At 46.2% G+C, this 21,737-nt stretch overlaps 1 protein-coding gene across 1 annotated transcript; it reads left to right on the top strand.

Annotated features, from left to right (window-relative positions):
- Window positions 1-407: 407 nt before the first annotated feature.
- Window positions 408-8,818, top strand: LOC144717625 (dual specificity protein phosphatase 1-like). The gene is made up of 4 exons (XM_078593135.1): window positions 408-1,507; window positions 4,358-4,500; window positions 6,133-6,352; window positions 6,896-8,818. Exons 1-4 carry the CDS (start codon window positions 781-783, stop codon window positions 7,414-7,416), a joined length of 1,611 nt encoding a protein of 536 aa, XP_078449261.1. The 5' UTR covers window positions 408-780; the 3' UTR covers window positions 7,417-8,818.
- The last annotated feature ends 12,919 nt before the right edge of the window (window positions 8,819-21,737 follow it).

Here is a 21,737-nt window from a genome sequence, read left to right as displayed (position 1 = left end):
ACACCGGTGACGATTATCTGAACCGGTGCCGGGGCCTCCCCTAGGTCGACTCAGCCTCAAATGAGTACCTGGTGCGGTGTGTAGTAAACATCGCCACTCGGGAAGAGACAAAGGCGGCCGTTGCGTGGTCCTGGCCACCCGGGTGTGCAGTGCCGGCCAACATATGTGCTCGCTGACGGCACTTGCCCCACCAGCCTGCGCAGGCTATACGGGGGACCTTTGTCTTTGTTGGGGAGGCGTGGGGGGTGACGGGGCGTGCGGTGCGGTGAGAGCGGGGCGGGAGCAGCCCGTAGGGGTGGGGGGGGAGAGTTTGGGGAGGGGAGGGGGGGTGACGTAACGCCCTTAATCCTTATATGGATGGTGACGTCGGTTCATTGAGAAGAATGGTTATAAATGAGACGCAGGAAATGATTCAAGAGAGAGAGAAGCACACAACACAGACGCACGCTCACTCACTCGCTCGCACTCACGCGGTGCGGTGTGAGCCCGACAGCTGCGGCGGCTGGCGGGTTGTGACAGAACGCAAGAGACGCGTATCGCTGCCACGCCATGTGGGGGGGGGCCGCGTGTGACTGAGCCGAATTGTCCCGGCGTGTCTCGCTTGGCACATGGGCTTGTCTCCTTTCTCGGTTAAGGCTCCGTCCATTTGAACGACACCAACAATAACAACAACCACCACCACCGCCGCCAAGGCAGCAAGCAAGCAGCAGTAACATCATCACGTTAGTTCGTTCCTGCCCCCGTTGACACCACCCACCAACCCACCGGCTCGCAGCAGCGATGGTGATCATGGATGTGTTCGAGACGGAATGGAGCCCCGTTGAACCACCGCAGCCCATCGACTGCTACGTGATACGCAAGCTGCTTCTGCGCGAGAGAGACGGGGAGAGCAGGGAGAGGGACGTATCCAGTCCATCGGCTGCGATCAACACCGCCAACAACAGCGCCAGCAGCAACAACAACAACAATAACAACACCACCACCAGCAGTGCCAACAACATCATCATCACCACCTCCACTGGCACCACCACCAGCAGCGCAGCAGCAGCAGCATCGATGACATCGCCGCCGCAACCATCATCACCATCCCTATCACCACCACCACCATCATCGCCTCTTGTGAACAGCAGGTATCTGCTGCTGGACTGCCGTTCGTTCCTGGCGTACAGCGCCTCCCATGTACGGGGTTCTCTCAACGTACACACCAACCCCATCCTCCTACGCCGCCGCAGAAGGGGCATCCGTGCCACCAACGTGGCCACTTCTGCGGGGCAGGCGGAGGGGCAGGCGGCCGAGTCTGTGGCTACGACGTGGACGCTGCCCCTAGCCGAGCTGCTGCCCAGCACGGAGGCGAGGGCACGGCTCCTGGCCGGGCTCTACGCGGCCGTGGTGCTGGTGGACGAGAGGACGCGAGAGCTGTCCGCCCTGCGAGCGGACAGCACCGTGGCCATGGTGGCTTTGGCGCTGGGCAGGGAGACCCGGGGGACCCCGGTGTACTTTCTGAGAGGTGAGCTCTCGGCCAAAAAGACAAATATCTCTCACCCCCCCCTCCTACTCACACAGCCTTAACAGACTGTCGGGGCAATTGCTGTTAGCGAGCACCGCGTTATCAACACTTCTTACACGCACCAACACGCGCACCAACACGCGCACCAACACACGCACCAACACACGCACGTGGGTGACCGTACTGACTGACGGGTTCGTTTGCTAACGTTAGTGGCGAGTGACACGTTTTCGCCAAACCCGCGCTGAACCGGCGGTGATGAAGCATGGTCAAGCATTTCCCACGACCCGCACGGTCTGTGTGTGTGTGCTTGGGGGCTGGCGACAAAAGGGACTGGGGGTTGTCCGTGTTGTCTGATTAAAATCTATCCATGTGGCCGTCGCCCCGGACGCGTTATCGGTCTTCTTGGTTGACATTCCGTCACGAGGCTTGTCCATCATTGGTCATCCTCTGATGTGTCCCGGAGATGGAGCGATGCGGTTAAGAGATGGTTTGGAGGCAACGCCGCAGGGAGACGGTCCATCCAGCAGCGGATATACAATGTCTGATGCGTGTATGGAAGGATATTAGTCTGTCCAGGATGAGTGGCGATGCAGGCAGTGGTTATCGCACTGCGTTATCGGAGCATGGACCATCTGGGGTTGTTTCGCGGGCCGCAGCCAACCTCGGTGGCGACTAAGTGGCACCTAAAGCGGTCCTGTGCGGCCCCATCTTCACCATTCTGCACTGACCAGCATGGTGAAGTAGAGTCAAAACTATACGTGGGGTTCGGGGGGGGGGGTAGCCTTTATCCAGCATTTTACTGAGGAACGCTGACACTTTATTTTTGTAGCGACGTGCGTTTTAAAGAGAGCAGATGCAAATTTCTGGTTGAGGTTACACTAGTTTATTACTACCAGTTTCACTCTGTACGAATAGTACATGTGGATTATGTTATATCCCACGAATTGTACAAGGGTTATCGTAGGGTGCTACTTGTAAATGCCAAACAAAGGAATGTGTGAGTGTAACCATTGGGGTGATGTCGGTGGTACGTACAAGTGGAATGTCTGGTCTGTGTCTGGATTAACATTCGTGTCACCTGCTGGTCCCAGATTCAGCATCATCATTTCGTTCGTGTTTACAATGTGTGTGTGTGGTGAAGTCATTTATAGTAATTTTAGACTATGTCCACAATCCGTACTCTCTACCGGATTAAAATGATGTCATATTTACTCTTAAGACCTATTCACGGAAATGATATATCACACTACAGTACGTAGAACGTTTATATTTTTTACGTTAATATTGACGATGGTTAGCGTGTATACAACGTTATACAACCCTATACATTGTAAACAAACACGCGTGATAGTAAGATTATAACCTGCGCGCTTGACTTTTTATATTCAAATTTGACCTCGACGTGTTGACAGTGGAAGCTATATAACCGGGGGTCAAAGTGCGATTTGACACGGGTTCAACTTTGTTTTCAGTGACATTTCAATTTAACCGATGAATCCTACATTTCCGCGAACCATTAAGACACAATCATTATTACTCGAAATGAAACGCATTACAATGGTTCTGCACAAATCCCTTTGAAATGTTGAGTTGAACTATGTTAATTGGGCAAACAATGGCTTACCATTCATAATAACCCCGAAGCTGGTCTAGGTGTCATTGAACACAGTTCCGACCAGAAACAAGAATCGCAACAAAACCCCATTGGACACTGGATACACACGCCTTGCAAAAATAGTACGCTTACTTACACGCGTGCACGAGCTCGCGGCCGTGGCTCGAGGACTTCATCCCCGAACGCCGGTAACATTAATTGGATTCGTCGCGTTGTTTGTGAAAGACGAGAAAAACAAACACCCCAAAAGGAGCGGCGCGCCAAAGTCAAATAATGTTGGTTATCGTCACGCGCATAAGGGGTTTGCTCACCGACCAAATGCGCAGTCGGTGGCGTGCGCGTGACAGAACCGAGCACGCCGATCTTGTGAATGAGAGAACGCGTTAACGTGCAACGCATTCACGTTCTTCCACTGGGGCGACCTTGTTACATTTTAAACCAAAACAACAGAGCCCTAAGCATCGTTAGAGATTGCTATGCTGCTACTATTACTACTATTACACCATAAACAACACTGCATAAAAAAAATTGGAACGGGTCAGACTATTATTTTTGGGTACGCTACTATTTGACGCCAGACCACACACCATTTTCGTCAATTCATAAAATTCCTCGTCTATTACATAACAAAAGACCCCTGCCTCCTCTCGAATGGGTTTTCGCCTGGCCATGCGTCGCGTGTACGTGTGTATAGGTATATATTTATGCATGTAACATAAAATGTATGCATGTAACATAAATAGATACCTATACAGCCTAATTAATTAACACTTCGACAGCGAATTGCTACATTGTAAGACCCGCCGTCGGAAAATAAGATGCACCCCCCAAACTTGCGCCCGTTGTCAATATAGTTATTGAAATCTGGTGATGCACATAAACACACAACTAACGGATTAAAAGACGCACCATGTGTTGATCTACAATACTGGCAGGCAGGGAGGGAGGGGTGGGAATGCGTCTTATATTCCAGAGAATACGGTAGTCGAGCGAGGGAGTCTTCTCGAGGGGGTGGTGGTGGTGGGGTGGGGGGGTGAATCTTGCAGCGTCGCCAAGAAAATACAAATTGCTTATCGGTGGCACCTGTGCAGGCCAGGTTGGCATGCGCCTCCTACAGTCGCTGTGCCTTCACAGCTGCTGTGCGCAATGCTTTACGACTTGTTTGTTTTTTCTCTCTCATCATCCCCAGCTCACCAGCGTGATTATATCATATTTTCTTCCCTTCTCCCCAGGAGGATATGAGAAGTTCCACCGCGATTTCTCCGAGCTGTGCCTGGACTCTGCCTTGACCTCCCCGTGCAAGACCACTCCACCTGCCCTGCTGCCACCAGTGCCCATGCGCTTGCACACAGCGGGAACCCCAACCTACGACCAGGTGCACATCTCCTCGGCTCGCATGGACAGGCACATGCCACGGGGGGCACCTTTGTCAATCCCACCTCCGCACGCAAATCTACACCTGCCACGCTGCCAGCCAGCGTACCAATGCCCATCCGCTTGTACACACAGCGAGAGAAACTCCCTCCCCCCCCCGCCTTACCTAAAGGCAGGCGAATAGGTAAACCGTCTTGTGCGTGCACGTGCAGAGCCCCCTTTGTAAATCCACTGCTGGATGAGAGCCTCCCCGTGCCGTGTGGGGTCATGGGCACAATGTATTTTTTTTTTGCACTGCCATCTGCTGCCCGTAATAAAGCTTTTACTGCCTTACATTGTACTACATGGGGCCTTGGTGTTGCTTCGTAAGCAAACTATTAACTCACAACTTCGATTTAGCACGGTTGGCTACGTATGGTGTGAAAGAAGTTATACATACATAAATAAAGCTCTGTCCTACAAATACAGGTTATATGGGAAGGTTGTTAGGAATTTTCAAGGAATGAAAAGGTGAGCAACTGAGAGGTTCTTAACCGGACATGGGGATGGGAAAGTGTAGGACAAAGAGGTTGTAGGATGTAGTGGAATGAAGGAGGGCAGGTTATTCGGGCATGGTTTGGGAGTGCCCTACAGAGGTTGGTGAACAAGAGGATGACCAAGGGGCCACGTGGTTGAGATACAGTAAGAGCATACCTTAAATTTTGGGTGTTGACTTTACAACTACGGGATGCTCTGGTAGCAATTTATGGCAAGGTGTGGTGGCCTTTTGACGTTAACAGACTGAGGAATACCACGTGTGGTCTTATTGTTGAAGAAAGTACGGTTAGCAGGCAGGCACTGTAAAATTTATGTTTGGTAGTTGTGGCCAAGCACTATGCCTGACTGAATTTTCTTCCTGATACACGTGTCATGTGTTCAACTAATTTTAGGCTGAGTGAATCATAAGGGGGACCTAAACCACATTCAAACACCACTTTCCTTTGGTGTTCTCTGCCAGGAATAGAAAACCATGTCACCAGCATCGTAACAAAGTCCACTTGCGTCACATTTTATCCTCGCTTTGTTCAAAAGCACACCGACGACTTGACCTCACCTGTGTGTAAACATGTTGAAATGCCAAGCCAAGTAGGAGATGGTGCATGCTTGTAATTCTGCGCTTTGGAGATCAGGGTTAGTTTGTTACACATTTTTTTAAAACTTCCAAATGGGAAAATGTCAGTAGCAGGGAATTTTGCTGTATCCGTCTGTGCAACGCTTTGAGTGCTATTTCCTCTTGTGCATGAGTTATGCTGCTTCCCTCCCACACATAATACCCATTAGAATGTGATTCACTCGTGATAATTCAGTCTCTTGATGTGGAATTTAAAATTATGGACAGTGGTCGTTATAAAATGGGTACGCCACAGTTCGTCGATCGGCAGGTCACGTGCGATCTGGGTCAAGCTTGCGTACTCCCACCTCTTCCAATGGAAGAGTAGGCCAAGATACCCGCTCTGAGGATCTCTCTCAAGCCCTTCAGCCGGCATGGGTATGAGAAAACAATTGCAGGGCTGTAACCTTAACCTGTTGCAAATATTATTGTTGTTATTATTATTGATGCCAATGTTGTTGTTGTTGTTGTTGTCTCATACAGGGCGGTCCGGTAGAGATCCTTCCCTTCCTCTACCTGGGCAGCGCGTACCACGCGTCCCGCCGGGAGCTTCTCGACGACATCGGCATCACGGCGCTCCTCAACGTCTCGGCCGACCTACCCAACCACTTCGAGGGCCTGTTCACCTACAAGTCCATCCCCGTGGAGGACAACCACAAGGCAGACATCGGGGCCTGGTTCCTCGAGGCTATAGACTTCATCGGTGAGCCATCATTTCACACAGAATCAGAATCCGCATTTATCCTGCAGGAATCTGATGAGCTATCAAGCTCTTTTTCACGGATGTCCAATGTCATCTAATGAGTTTTTTTTTTTTTACAAGGGCTGTGTCTACCACACAAAAATACCACCTTGGCCGGTCCTGAACAGCATCTGTTATGTCCATAACGATAACCTAAATAGTTTGCTGTATTCATCAGTTGAATTCATGCTGCTGTATTTGGTGGTTGCATACCTGCACAGCTTTCACGAAATAAAGGCGCAGTTGGACCAACAATAAGGCAGCGTGTTTGCCATTTTAGAGTTGACATTTCAAAGAATGCAACATCGGGAATGACTAAATGTAGCAAATGTGGCATGACCACACCAACCAGTCACTACCAGCCCGGCCACCTTTTTTGTTGTTGTTGTTGCACGGCTGCTGCAGCCGTGGGAGGGCCACGCCTGCCGACTGGCGCCTTGCTTTCCCCACCAACAAGAGGTCGCCTTTTCCGTAACCTCTCCGTCCGTTCGTGTGTTTGCCCAGACTCAACGCGACGAGGCGGCGGTCGCGTCTTCGTGCACTGCCACGCCGGCGTGTCGCGCTCCGCCACCATCTGCCTCGCTTACCTGATGAAGACCCGGCGCCTCCGCCTCGACGAGGCCTTCGAGTTCGTGCGCCAGCGGCGCAGCGTCATATCGCCCAACTTCAACTTCCTGGGCCAGTTGCAGAGCTTCGAGGTGCAGATCCAGCAGCAGCAGCAGCAGGCAGCCGTGCGGAGCCCCTGCTGCGCCCTGCCAGCGCCCGACGCCGCCCAACCGCTCGCCGCGGCGCCCGCGACCGACGATTGTGTCGCCGGCGATCCGGGCTCCCGCTCGCCGGTGCCCTCCCTCCAGCGGGCCGAGCCCGCCGAGGACGGCGTGAGGGACCCGGGGCCCGGCCACGGCGCGGTTGCCGCCAAAGCCGCCGCCCCGTTGCAGGCGTTCAGTTTCCCGAGCCAGCCCTCGCTGAAGAGCGCCGACGCCATCGGTTTCGCGAAGCCGCTCTCCGCCTCGTCTCCGTGCTAGCGAGCGCACGCGGCGGCGGTGACCGGCAGGAAAGAAACTGTTTCGCGTTAAGGTCATCCGCTGCGCAGGATTTACGGACGCTATACGCCTCGCAGAGCTGCACTGGTCGTAAAATACAATAAGTAACAGCACACCCAGTGCGGATGCAATAACTGCCGATCAGATTTTTTTTTTCTTTTAATAGTGCAATATATTTATGTTACAGTATGTCAGCAATACGAGAATGGAGTGTTAAAAATGGACACACGAAAAGAACTGCTCGTCAAACGTGCACTTAAAAGCGTACACGGTGTATAAGCTACTGGACATTTAAACACGTACGGAAAAAGAAGCACGATTTACAAGTGCGCACCGCATGTCCGATGTTCGTGTGTGCGGACGTATTCGAATGCAATCGACCTTACCGATTGACTTGTATTGTTTCAATCGGAGATAACAATAGGTTCCCCATAGCAATACAGTTGTTGTTGTTGTTTACTATAAGGGTACCGTAATTTGTTTGTGTTGCTTTAAACTCCAGTCTTTTACCCCCTCTCCCCCCCCCCCTTTGTCGTGGTGGGGCTCGGTCACTCCGGGCGAGTATTAAAGCAATACTCTGGAATGCATAAACACTGTAAATGTGTCGTTGTGTACTCTAGTTTGGTATTGTCAGTCATACACGTTTGCTCAGGTTGTATAATCTCCAGCCGAGTCGAGGAAAAAAAATCTAAGAATCCAGCATGGGCTGTAACTGGACACGAGTGGAGATTTAACTTATGAAAGTAACTCATTCGGAATGTTTTGATCGTCACGAAAAGAAAATCGCACCCGAATAATTTATATAACATAGGCCTATATGTGTAAATGTGTGTGTGTGTGTATATTATGTGTGTGTGTGCGTGTGTTTTAGTACGACTTAGCACTGGATTAACTGATAGTCATTTTTTTTTTCAATTGTTGCCCTTGAAAAGCTGTCGGATCGCTATCTATAAATGTTCCAAAGACGGTCAAAATTGAAGACGCTTGGATTTGCATCCGTTTGGCAAAGTTGAAACGCTGACCGATCCCACGGTGTCAATTCTGACGATATTTCCACAGTGGGTGTCACAGTGGCATTACGAGTCTGGTTTCATTGTAAATAACACGTGTTACTGTAATAATTGTCCACAGGTGAGGCTTTTATGTGAGCTGAGAGCAATGTGACCTCTTCCATAAAGAAAACCCTGCAACACGCATTAGGGTATGAAGGCTTCGACAACTCTGAAGCTATGTATGTCTTATATACTTGAAAAATACCAATATATTCGTTTACAAGTTTCTTGAATTTGCAACTTGTTTAATGTTGTCTGTTGGTCAAAAACATTTGTGTGTTCCGTGTCGTACAACACAACATGCGTGGAATAAAATTTGATGTACGATTCAATATAACTTGTTTTCCATTTCTTGTCCGTCTCCATCGCTTTTATGGTGCTCTGAGGCCTGGCAGCCAATGTTTGAAATGTATACCCACATTGCGTCGTATTCGTTGGTTTCCAATTTGAAAACAAAAATATCTTCACATTTTCTCCACACTGAAAGAGGATACGAATGCAGATTTCGACAGCTGCTGAAATAACGCCATTACTACTATTTTACTATTTTAATTTTATTAGATAAGGCCTACTAAACTATACAGCTCTTTTTCAGAAGCGACCCTGGTCACAAATCACATCTCAATAAAGTGGCTTATCGTGTGGGAATTTATAGCAGCCAAATACTCTGAACGCATTTTTCTAGATGTGGAGGGAAAAACTGGAGGACCCGGAGTAAAATCCACCTGACCACAGGGAGAGAGACACGCAAACTCCGAATGTACATTCATGAGGGTCGGGATTGAAACCAACGACCTCCTGCGTACCAGTTCACATGTCGCCTCCAATGTGGCGAAATTAGAGAGGTACACAGCTGAGAATGTGCTCGACAAGTGTCTGCACCAACACGAAACAACATAACTTCTAGGAACTGATGCACGCCGATATCTGGCACACGTTTTATATAATTATATACGTAGATATATAACGCAATGTTCTACACGTCGGGTGATAAAAGGCGATACTGTATATTTAAACAGCACAGTGGTTGGCGGTATGAACCCGGGGTCCGGGCTAACATCGTCTCCGAGTGATGTCTGAACCGGTTCTGGGCTTCTCGCCCCTCCATCTCCCCCCCCCCCACCTGCACTGACCGGCGTGGTGAAGTATGGTCAAACAACTCCCATGGCCAACACGGCATGGGGGGCTGGGCGGGGGGTAGGCCTTTATCCAACATCGAATTGACAAAGGTCAGATGCAATTATAAGAGTAATTAGTTTACATACATCGTACAGACGACAATATTTTAGCTCACAAAGCCACAGGGTTTTACCGCACGTTTCAAATTCGGTCAAATGGCGCAGATTAATAGCCCTCAACCTCCGTTTCGCGGGCTGCCTTATTTCTCAATGGGAAAAAAAACCAACCAATCGCGCCCTCGGCTTAACTTGGACGAATGGCCCTAAAACCTTTGGAGCACAGTAGTAGTATTGTTATTGTTATTAACCTCATCCTCTCCTTTGCAGGAACAGCAGGAAGCCGGGGGCGGGACGTGGAGTCGGGTAGTGGTTGAGATAACCTTGGGTGGGGGGGGGGTGGGGAGGGAGGAGGCTCTCATAGTGCCTTCTGTTTTGTGCCAATTTTATTTTGCTTCATGGATACTCCAAAATGAATATACAGTTATTACTTATTTATCCATGTCGGCCAATATCGTATTGGCCGAAGCAAAACGTGATGCATAGTATTTGTTAATAAAAATAAACGAAATCTAATTTCATACACTCCAGCCATATACCTTGCTGCAGTGAGCCATAACATTAACGGAGAATTTTCTAATATGTATTAGGGTCATAGATTTAGACACAACATTTGCATACTTTATAGCCAATGGGTTGTGCATAGCTGATTACATCATTGTAAAATATTGTACTCGAGATTTGTTTTTGATGCTTCGAATTTATGTCAACCCGAGGAGATGGAGTGATGAATTGAGCTCAGGTACAGCAAGTGCTGGCGGAATCGTCCGTCACAGGATCGTGAGATATCGTGACTGCTTGGGGGGGGGGGGGGGGCCTTTAACCATGAGCATCAAGCAAACTCCGGTCATCCTTGCAGCATCTTTTGGCGAGCCATAGAACAAAGACGGTCACTGCATCGCGCGCTTTCAGACACGCTTCTGCGGCCGTCTGGAACGCACTTGCGATATTAGGAAGCCACTGGAGCTATGCACTTTTGAATATAGATTGAAAACTATTTTCTTAGAACTGCTTTTTGTGTGTAGTGTGTTGTCCTTCCCCCTTCACCTCCGATTCGCACGGTTGGCTATATACGGTGCGAAAGAAGTTCAACGTACATACATTAATGGTAGCTAATCATGAGTTTACAACATGTTCTAGTTCACTAGTCAGTAGTGCAGTGGTTAGTGCACTGCATGATCTGAGTTTGATTCCCGGATAGGGATAATATCAGTGGCGAGTGATCTTGGCACCGCCTCCCATCCTTCATCTGAGTGTCGCAGCAAAAATCACGCTGCAATGTGCAATGAAGAGACAAGATAGATGTGGTCAACAAGTAAGAATAGACTAAATAATAATACACAAATAAAACAATTACAAAATCAACACATATACATGGAAAGAGAGAGGGCGTGTATTTCTGCCAGAACAAATTGTGTCACAACAGTTTCACTGGTGAAGTATGGTAAAAAAAACATGACTGACATGGCATGAGGGTGTTTTCACCCAGCAGTGAATCGGGAAATCTCTCTTTAGCGAGGGAGGTCTGTAAAATGCAAGGTAAGTTACAAATGTATGGATGAGCTGTTCAAAAACCTTTTTTTTAACAATGATAAAAATAGGTGGTTTTAAGATCACACCACAGAGTCACTTGAAATCCCACGTTCAAATGTTGGGTTTCAACTCACCTATGTTTAGGTGAGTTGATGATCTCTGCTCAATCACCAATGACTGCACGAAATTAATAACATTTAGTTTTTTACTTAATTTTGCTAAATTCCAGCTATGAGAATTAAATATATGAGACCTGCTGACTGGCATTCAATGACAATGTCTCTGTCGTAGGGAATGTGGGGAAGTTAAGTAATACATGATGTGGGATACAATTAGTAATTCGCAAGGATCTCAGAAGTCGATATGTGTCATCTCCTTCCAGGGAGTGATTCTGAATGGACAATATGTCTATTCAGAAGCACCCATGACGTTATTTCAAGGCACCAATTTGAATAAAAAGTAAGCTAAAGAGAAATAAATGTACAACTAAGCCAGTAACAACAGGCGTACAAATATATACCAGTAGTGTGAAAATATGGCGGTAACGGTGCAAGGATAATTTATGATTAGAATGCTGCAACATTGAGACTGTTGATAAAAACATGACAATAAACAGTATCCCATCCTCCCAATGTGGTTTCGTAAAATACATTTTCTTAGTTTCTTCGGAGAATATATTTTTTTATTTAAAAAAATAAAATAAACTCCTGGAAAGAGTTCACAGGATTTCAGATAGAATGCATAAGTATCAAGATTGTGTGTGAAGATGAATAATATATATCTTTTTAAGTATTCATTTATTTTAGTATTTTGCTGAACTTGTGAAATTTATAGTACAAAATTCGTTCAAACAGTTTTCATTACTTATGAAGTGCATGCGTAATTAAAACACTTAATGTCATAATCCGCGTCTTTACGGTCTTGAGGATGAATCAATCATCGATTGCTCTCCTAGCACAGGTCTTTTGTGGCAGTGGTAACCCAGTGGATGAGGTAAGATACCTTCTGTCTAATAGCCCTGATTTTAGGATAATGTTCGGCTCCATATATATTTATAGAAACAAATAAAAATGCATCCTCGTTGTTCTAGTGACATCACATCCTTAGACGATAATCCATTTGGAACTCTCGCAGGGCAGTACAATGATTTGTGTATTAGAGAACGGCTCACAGAAGCAGATATCATGGGGGGTGGGAGGGGTGGGGCTGGGTGGGGAGGGGCTGATCACCCCGTGGTGCCCTTATAAAACTCAACGTTTAACCTACTCACGCCGGCTTGTGCCCACCGTTGACCTCGGTCATTGACCGAGCAACCCAACGTTCCTACCAGCTCCCTCCGCAGGAATGTGTTTATTGTATAACGGACAAAGTGATTTTTGTCATTCTCTGAGCTAGAAGTTAGCCAAATGAAAATCAGAACAAACTGTTTTACATGATGGGTTTTTGTGTACAGTCATTGGTGACTAGGCTCAGACCATCCACCCACTGCACTTAAGAACCCGGCTTAATCACAGGCTGCATACCTCTTAACAGACAGATGTTTAAAGCCGCACTTCTTTCCATGGAGATACATTCACTTATTTATTCATGTACTGTATATATAACCAGGTGAAAGTCCATTGACAGACTTTATTCAAGGAAACCTGTTAAATACAATGAGAGCAGGAAGGAGCAATTAAAAATATAAAAGGGTAATACAAACTGGGGCATAAATAACAAATGACACACATTAAATCTTCAGAAATTGTACACATTGGGTATAGTTTTGGAAAAATCTGAATATAGATACATTCAAAACAGATATATAAACAAAAATGTTTTGTCCAATTAATATAGTAGCTGACCGAAGACAGACAACGACAGAGCATTTTCTAAATGTCATGAAAATGTCATATTGTTCCACGCGTAAGAAGTGCCACACTTAAGAGATAATGTTCAGAATTCAACGCGTTTATATTTAGACATTGCATAACATACGGAAGCCAATTTTAAGCTGCAAAAGTTTCCTTGGGAATTAGCATGCTCTTTTTTGTTCTTCATCGAAATTAAGTCTGCAATAACGACGCTTAATCTATCCATTTAAAAGTGCAGTCGTTTGTGTGGTGCACCGTATTCAACAAGTACAGCACTTTGTCATGCGCTGACGCATTTTCAGAGAGTGGCAGTCTTTGTCTCAATCACCGGCAGGCAGCCGCTCGTGCTGGCAGCCGTGCGACACAATTTGGGATGATTCTTGTGGGAGGCGAAGGGACGAAGTGGAGGCTTGAGAACTGTCTGAGTTGCGGTTCTTTGTCCTCTTTCTGGCCATTGCCCACACATTAGCGCTTTTCAAAGACGCTTGCGTCATATTTTCTGTCAGACGACAAACTGATGCGGCCGATAATGGAGCCTCGTGTAATGCTTTTCGCGAGAGTGGCATTCGATAGCGGCTTATGTAATGATAGCAATGGTGAAAGGATGGCAAGTGCAGATTTGCAACTGCAGAATTTGCGCACGATAATGATTTCGAATTGGAAAATTGTATTTTGCCACTGCAACGTTCGACACTGGCTATTTGCGTTTGTATCGTGACATCGCTGTTGGAATAAATCAGCTTGCTAAAATGGCAACATCGCAGCAGTCATCATGATCGATCACAGCAATACATTGACATTACTCACTTCAAGGACAGAACATGCCTCGAGAAAAGAATCAGAGTCGATGGTCTAGACTATGAACAGAATGGCAGCCAATGAATGGAATGCTTCTGGGAAGAAGGACATCCATGAGATGGAGCGATAGAATCAGCTCACGTGTCGGTGTGAGACGGACTATTGAGGGGTGGCAATGACACGAGGAGGTCATCATACAGCAGAAGATTGATTTAATTTCGGATGATGATTATGATGATGAACCACTTAATGTGGGATTTTATCAAGATAATACAACTAGCAAGAATAATGCATTGTATTTTGTTCTTCACAAATTGGTTATTTGATGCTAACAATCAGTCTACAGCTTATTTGGAAATCCACCAAATTTGGGAATACAGGTTAAAGTCAATTTCTGTTTCGTGGATATTTCGTTGACATTTGGTGATATATGAAAAGGGTAATAAAATCACAATTTGGTGTTTTGTCCAAAAGGGCTAGGGAAGGACCCTGGGAAGGAGAGGTCATTGGTGCAACAAGGAGGTCATGGTCTCTCCACGACACTCCATGGTAGTTGCTTTTCAAGTTGAGGCCACATTGCCTAGTAACTATGGTTGGGTTTTACTTAATTAGGCTCCATTGGCTTTTATAAAGCGTAAAAGGTTAAGTATTGCGACCCATGTGACAACAATGTAGAATATTCTAAAAATGCTTCTTTATTTAGCACATTTTATTGGAACAAAATAAAAATGTGTCCATGAACAAGACAAAAAAATAAAGTGCCAATATAAAATCCCCAAAATGATTCGAAATGGCAACAAGGTTAGCAAATGACTCATGCATAATAATTATTAAATGCTGCCACCTCCTTGTCCAATGTTTCTTGGCTGGACGGACGGTTTGAAATGTTGAGACCTTTGTGCTCATATCCTGAATTTGTCCTCTCTACCAGCCCACTAATATTGACATTAGCGCATTTTTTTTTTTACCTGTGGAGGGACAAAGGCCAACAACGCGAGCACGTTATAAAATAACCATTTTTTCATCCTCCTGCTCCTGCTGCTGCCGCCTGCTCAACACGCTCTGGGAGAGGCTGCGCCGTGACTCAGAGTTTCCCCGCTTCTCGTTGACTAATTTCACCACCGCCGCCGCCGCAGCCTCTTCTCGCGCGCGTGCGCATAGCTGGACGCGCCTGCGGTGGTCGATGCACGCGAGGGCTGTCACGCTGGCATCTGCGCTCGCGCGCGTGCGTGTGCATAACGCGTGCACGTGTGGGTAACGTGTGTGTGTGTGTGCAACGCGTGGCGACAGTGTGACCCAGCGCGGAGGCGGATGGAAGCGGGTGCCCAGGGAGACGTGGATAAGCCACACCAAGTGCCTGTGGGTGGATTTCAATAGAGCGCCATCTGGCTACCAGGGCTTATCGTTGGGCTGCCAGCTTCCTATGACACCACGTAGGTTGAACGAAAGCGACTGTGCGCACGCCTAAAGGCTGTTTGCGTGTACGCGTGTACGTGACCGGTTGATCAGATATCAGTCTGAGTTCCTGCGTTTCGTACCACCTTGTGTCGTGTTTTTTCTTTCGCCAGCCCATATAACGTGTTCCATCAGTTACTAGCTCATATGCTGAGGTTTTATTCGGTTACATAGTTTAAACGATGCCATTGTTTTTCACCCAAAGCTTGACTTGCTCGTGTCATTACTTGCACACGCTTGACAATGGTGTCGGTAGTTGATTGCAACGACTGGTTAAGCGTTTCCCTAACCTCTTCATTTTGAATACCGATAGATGGGAAAGTGCACCCTTTGTATGCCTGATGTTTCTATCCTGCGATGTATCCGTGTCTCCCTCTCAATGGGCTCTTAAATGACAACAATCACAGTTGTAGTGTCATCATCATTGTGACACTTCAAATATGATAATGAAGGCGTCCCCTTGCTGTCACCAGGCGTCACGATGACTGTGATGCCACAATCCACCTCTCCCTGTCCACGGTGGTCATCCTTTCCGGCGCGTCCTCTTCTGTGGCTGCCACCATCCTTTCGAGCGATTCGTCCTGCCCATGACATTAACAGCAATCAAATATGATGTCTCTGATTTGCATTTATTCTCTGCTGATCCATTTGCTCGTCCACCTACCTCTTGGGTGTTATTGTAAGCGAACATCTAACCCTCTGTTCTCACTTTTCAGGTTATGCTTCATGTTATTTATTTGTCAGTGTTCATGTTTCTGATCCGTATGTCATAGTTGTTGGCACGTGGCGTTTACACTTGTGCTCAAGCCTGCTTGAAAACAAGGTGACTTAGTGATGGTTCTCATGCAGTCCATGCTCGTGAGAGTTCAAAGTTTGCATAACGTTTGCGTAGTAAGTGTAGCGCCGCTTAACGGAGGCTCATCAAAAGAAAACCGTAGCATTATCGCTGCAGCATGCCACTACCAGTCACTTGCCGTCGTTCCATTAGCTCACCACCCCAAGTCCTATTTAGATAAATCTCAGCAGCGCAGCATCACAGCTGCAATAACTTTGAGGTGCATACAGACAGCATACAGATAAATATTGAGGAATTTGTGAAGTGCTGATTTAAGTCATGTTAAATATCAATTTATTATTAAACCATCTGAATAATGGTCACGAAAGTGTAATTGTTACATTTGAAAGAGGAAAAAAATGCAAAATCAATAATATTCCATAATAAAACAAAGTCAATATTTGTCTCATTAAAAAAAAATACACTGCTGCTAATTTAACTGTTCAACAGAGCTGGAATTATTTCATTAATCGTGCCATAGTAAGGAACAAACAAAGGTGACCATTATTTTATTTCAAATTAAGAACACCCCAGGAACGGGGGTGGGATTGGGGGCAGTGGGAGATTTTGCAACGTTAGCATTAACACACACACACGCACGTCGCATGCGTAAATGCAAACCAGCCAAAAAAAAAACCCCCTCCATTGCAACCCGCCCCCCCTCCCCGGACCATCCCTCTCCTCCATTCCCCGCGCTGTTCGACCACGGATTGCGTGGATGTGCGTAAAGGCGTCTGCACCGGTGCCGATAACGTCAGGCGCCTCCGCAATTTCAAAGTGTGCCCTGCTCGTTGCGTTCGGCAAAGCAAACTGCGCAGTCGCACGGAGGGGGGGGGGGATGACTCACACCTGCGCGTGAAAGATGACGAGGAGGAGTCGGCGGCACGAGGGGTGGGGGAAGTGAACAGACAAGGGGCAGATTCTTAGGTTTTTTTGGTAAAGTCACGTAGGTAAAAAAATTAAAATTAATAACGTGACTTTACCGAAAAAACCTAAAAATATGAATCCTTGCAGTCACGAAAGCTTCAAATCTAGAATTAAAGACAAGGGGCAGATGAGCGCGCATAAAAGAGAATGCGAGGCGACGGAGTCTACCGCCGTATTCCACTTACATCGCACACAACAACAACAACAAGAAAAGAGAGACACATATTCCCCCTCGCCCATCACAGCTTCAACAGAATGTCGGGGCAAGTGTTTCTTCGCGAGCACCACGCCCGGCCGCCTTTGTCTCCCGAGTGGCGATGTTAACGCATCGCACCTTGGGGAGGCCCTGGACCGGCTTGACTATTCGCCACTGGTGTTCATCGTGAGCCGGAGTTTAACGAGCATCCCTGGGTTCGTAGGGCAACGAGCTAACCACCACACTATCGTTCGCCGTACACCATACACACACACACGCGCGCGCATCAAAATAGATGTGTGCAGCCATTGTGAGCTTGTTGAAATGTAGAAAATAAGACGGATGGAAAATGTCACGGTGATTTAATGTTAAGCTTATTGGAATTTCAATCTTTCGCCGCCATCATAATCATCATCATCAGTCCTAATCGATTCGCTGTTGGATGAAGACCTCTCCAAGCTTCCGCCAGTTCTCACGGTCCTGGGACGTAAGAGTCCGTCCAGCGCCTCCACGCTAGCGGATTCCATCGCTCCATCTTGACGGAAGATAAAGATCCACGGTGGAGATGGAGCAATGAGTAATTGAATATGTTCGAAAAATAATACATTAGACGTGAGTCACTGGGCACTTTTCATGTCCCCTTCCCCAATCCTTTCTGACCACACGCGTTCGTGTTGCATGTGTGCGAGTATATACCGTACACATCATGGAACGTTGAAAAGACAAACATTCATTCATTCGCGTGTTTATGGAAATACGTATTAATACGCATGCACAAATAAATATCCAACTAGTGCCCTCCCCCCCCCCCCAAAAAAAAAGAGGCAGTTGAGAGGTTGTAGAATTCCCGTGCCATGTGCTAAAAATGTAAATTAGGTGATTTGTGTGGAAGACGTAATTCCATTTAACTCAATGAATATAGATGCACCGGATGTGAGAGCTGCAAAAGAAAATCGGCTGATTAATATATTTTTTTCGTGACGAACTGTTAAAAGTGCGATATTAAAATGAAGCATGGTGGTGGTGAGTCATCGGCACGACCGTAGCATTGCACCAGTGGCGTTGTAGCCTAATCAGTTCTATTGACATTGTCTTGTGATTCACTGCACTTTTTTCTCATAACGTATCTGAATCGCTAGTAAAGTTTCAAGAGATGATCCCAAAAAAAAACACATTTGTCCGGACACACTTTAAGCCATTTTAAGAGAAACATCTGAATTATTTTTTCATAAAATGTTATTGTTTTAAAACGAAAAAGCAGGTGATTTTTAATTAAACGTTTAAGACCGTAAATTGCCATTGTATGCATGCTGTAAATGTCTACGTAGTGACACAGACTGGGTTACAAATGAGTATGGAAAATATATTTACGTGAAAATAATTATGCATATTATACATTTTCACTGCATATTAATTGTCACCATAAAAAAGACACATGAATTACACGACAACCCTTTCAATTTCTAATGTAAAAAATTACTGTGTACACACAGATCACCATCATAACCTTGCTCAATCCTCTGCTGGACAGAATCTTCCGAATGCTTATGATTTCATAATTATTCATTCCCAAACTGATCAATGTAGATCCAACGAATCGTAAAATAATCAAAGCATGAAGACGCCGCCAATGATGTAACGGTTTACAAAATTAACTTGCTGGCTTGGCTTCTGAGTAAGAAAAATAACAATTATTGTTCATATATTTAAAAACATCACTACTTCTTTCTTGGCATCACAACATCTGCCACTGTTGCTTTGTGTGCCCATATTTAATTGCACAATATCCCATAGGTCATTCCCATTAGATAATTGTGTGCATACCCCCCCCACCCCCACACTTTGACTGCCCTTCCACCACTCGTTTCAAACCCAGCCCTATTGCTACACCGTTTCAAGTGGCGTCTGCTCAAGAGTCAAAGCGCTCAGACGTATCTGATTATCCGACAAACCAGAGGAGGTAATGATGCATTGATCCATTGATTGCAATTGATTCTCGCGATAACGACGCGCGCATCAAAACTGCGCGTGTGAGAATCAATTTTCCTTCGATTTGCAATCGTCGTACGTAGTGATACGCTGCACGCAGTGAGTTCACGCGAATCGCGGGGCCCACTGAACACGCCGCAAGGCAAACAACATTTTCTTGGTTCTTTCGGTAAAGTCACGTTGAATGGAAATAATAAAATAATAAAAATAAAACATAATTATTATGTTATTATGTTTAATTTTTTATTATTTTATTATTTCCATACTACGTGACTTTACCGAAAGAACCAAGAAGATGAATCCCTGCAGTCACGAAAGCTTTAAATCGAAAGCGAATAACATTGTGAAACAAACTATTGGTTCTTGAATCTAATCGCGACCCAAAATAATGGCAATTCATCGAATGGCAAGAGGTGGCGAATTATTGCAGCCCTCCTGATAACTGAACTTCATCATACAATCACATACTGCAACATGAAGCAGATGAAAAAAGCATGCACCCAACAAAGCACTTGTATCGATTATGTGACACGTCCAAGAAAACAATGCAGCCCCACAATTACTTGCTCACATCACTGCTCGCAGAAGGTCGTCCACTCGAGGGATCTTGATCGGACACCTCTCTACGGTACTTTGGCCTACTCTTCTCCACGCTGGCCAGACGCCTTTGAAGTGGTGGGAAATACCCACGCTTTACACCACCACACGTAAGCCCCTGACCGACCGTGGTGGGCTCAACTTATACTACTGGGGGCACTGGGGCGAGGGTTTAAACTGCCGAACGGGAATCGCGCAAACCGTCTTAAAATAACAAAACATTTCCCCCCGTATAGCCTCAACCGACACTTGGGGCAAGTGCTGTTAGCGAGCATTTATGAAGGCTGGCACGTGAATCAAGAAGGGTGGGTGGCCAGCACCACGCCCTGCCGGTTTTGTCCTCGTAGTGGCGGCATTTTCACATCGTACCAGGCACTGATTTGAGGCTGAGTTGACCTAATGGAGGCGCAGCACCGGTTCAGTGGCAATGAGCGGGAATCAGAGTCGGGTCGCCAGGTTCGTAGCGCAGCACGATACCCACTACACTACCGCTCCCCATGGACAGTGAGAGACAATACCGATATTCTTCACAAAGCGTTAAAGTCTACTAAAGAGACAGTGCATTAAAAACTGAACAAACAAATAACAGACCATGAAAAGCAATGGCAAACAACGATTGGCCAGAGAGCGAAGTAAATTGAAATGGGAACGTGGTTGAAAGTGTGAGTCACTGAGTGCTTGTTACGTCATGTGTTTCTGAGTCACCAGAATCATCCGCGTGTCCTACAGAAAGATTGTGGTGGATGATTGGAGAGAGCTTATGCATTCTCACGTCAAAATAACCATCGCGAAATCGGACGGCAATTGGAATTGATAGGTTGAAGCCTGTCACTGGCTGGAAATCACTAGTGTCAATCAACCCCCTTCACAGATTCGGCTTTTTATCTTCAAATTAAACTTTTATGGTTTTATCTGCGCTCCTCACTGGAGAGCAGTTAATGTCGCTACCAATACCAATAAACGTTGCTATGTTCAATAATAAAGTACAAGCAGGGTTCATTAGGAGCGCCGGTTGTATTAAAGGGCAAGTCTTCTGGAATAATTGTGAACATATGATCGGAACTTACTGTGTGACTTTGTGAAATAAAATACACAGCTGTTGCATAATACCGCACCAAAAATCTAGAACACATGGCAAGGCAGTGGTGGGTGTATGGTACATGGTCAGGGAAAATCTATGTACAATGAGGCTATCCTGTATAGGTAGGCAGAATGTTCATCATATATAAGGCTTTCATTTTTAGATGTCATTTTTTTTATCACGATGGATGGTGGTACGGTGGTTAGCACAGTGCACTATGAGTTTGATTGCAAGCCACGGTTAACATCAGTGGCAAGTGATGAATGCCCCAGTCCAATGTTCCACATTTACCAACCAAGCCTTGGCCAGAATGGTGAGGGATCGTTAAATAAACTTCACGACCACAAATACCAGCTATTAAAGCAAATCCTGGAAAGGAAAAATCAAAGGGAAAAAACGACCAGGACGGCCAAAAACGACGTGGCTCAGTGACATCAAAACATGGCTACAATTAACAACAGCACAAACTCTACACGCCGTGCTAGACCGGGACCAATGTCATCGTGAAGTCGCACACGCCGTTAGGCAGCACTAAAGAAGAAGACTGCGATGGTGTGGGGAGGCCTTCATCTAGCAGTGCATTGACAAGGGGCTGTATACTTATAAACACGAATTAAGTCTTCCAGAGTTTAATTTAGAAAATGTCGTTTTCTCTTTATCGTTAACTGGTACCACCTCATATTGTAAATAATTTACTCATAAACACACAGTACATTACAATGTACACACATGTTTTACTTGAATTAACATAA

Source organism: Lampetra planeri, chromosome 4 (assembly GCF_965212315.1).
Source record: "Lampetra planeri chromosome 4, kcLamPlan1.2.h2, whole genome shotgun sequence".
Classification (NCBI taxonomy): domain Eukaryota; kingdom Metazoa; phylum Chordata; class Hyperoartia; order Petromyzontiformes; family Petromyzontidae; genus Lampetra; species Lampetra planeri.
This window is presented reverse-complemented; position numbering and strand designations above follow the sequence as displayed.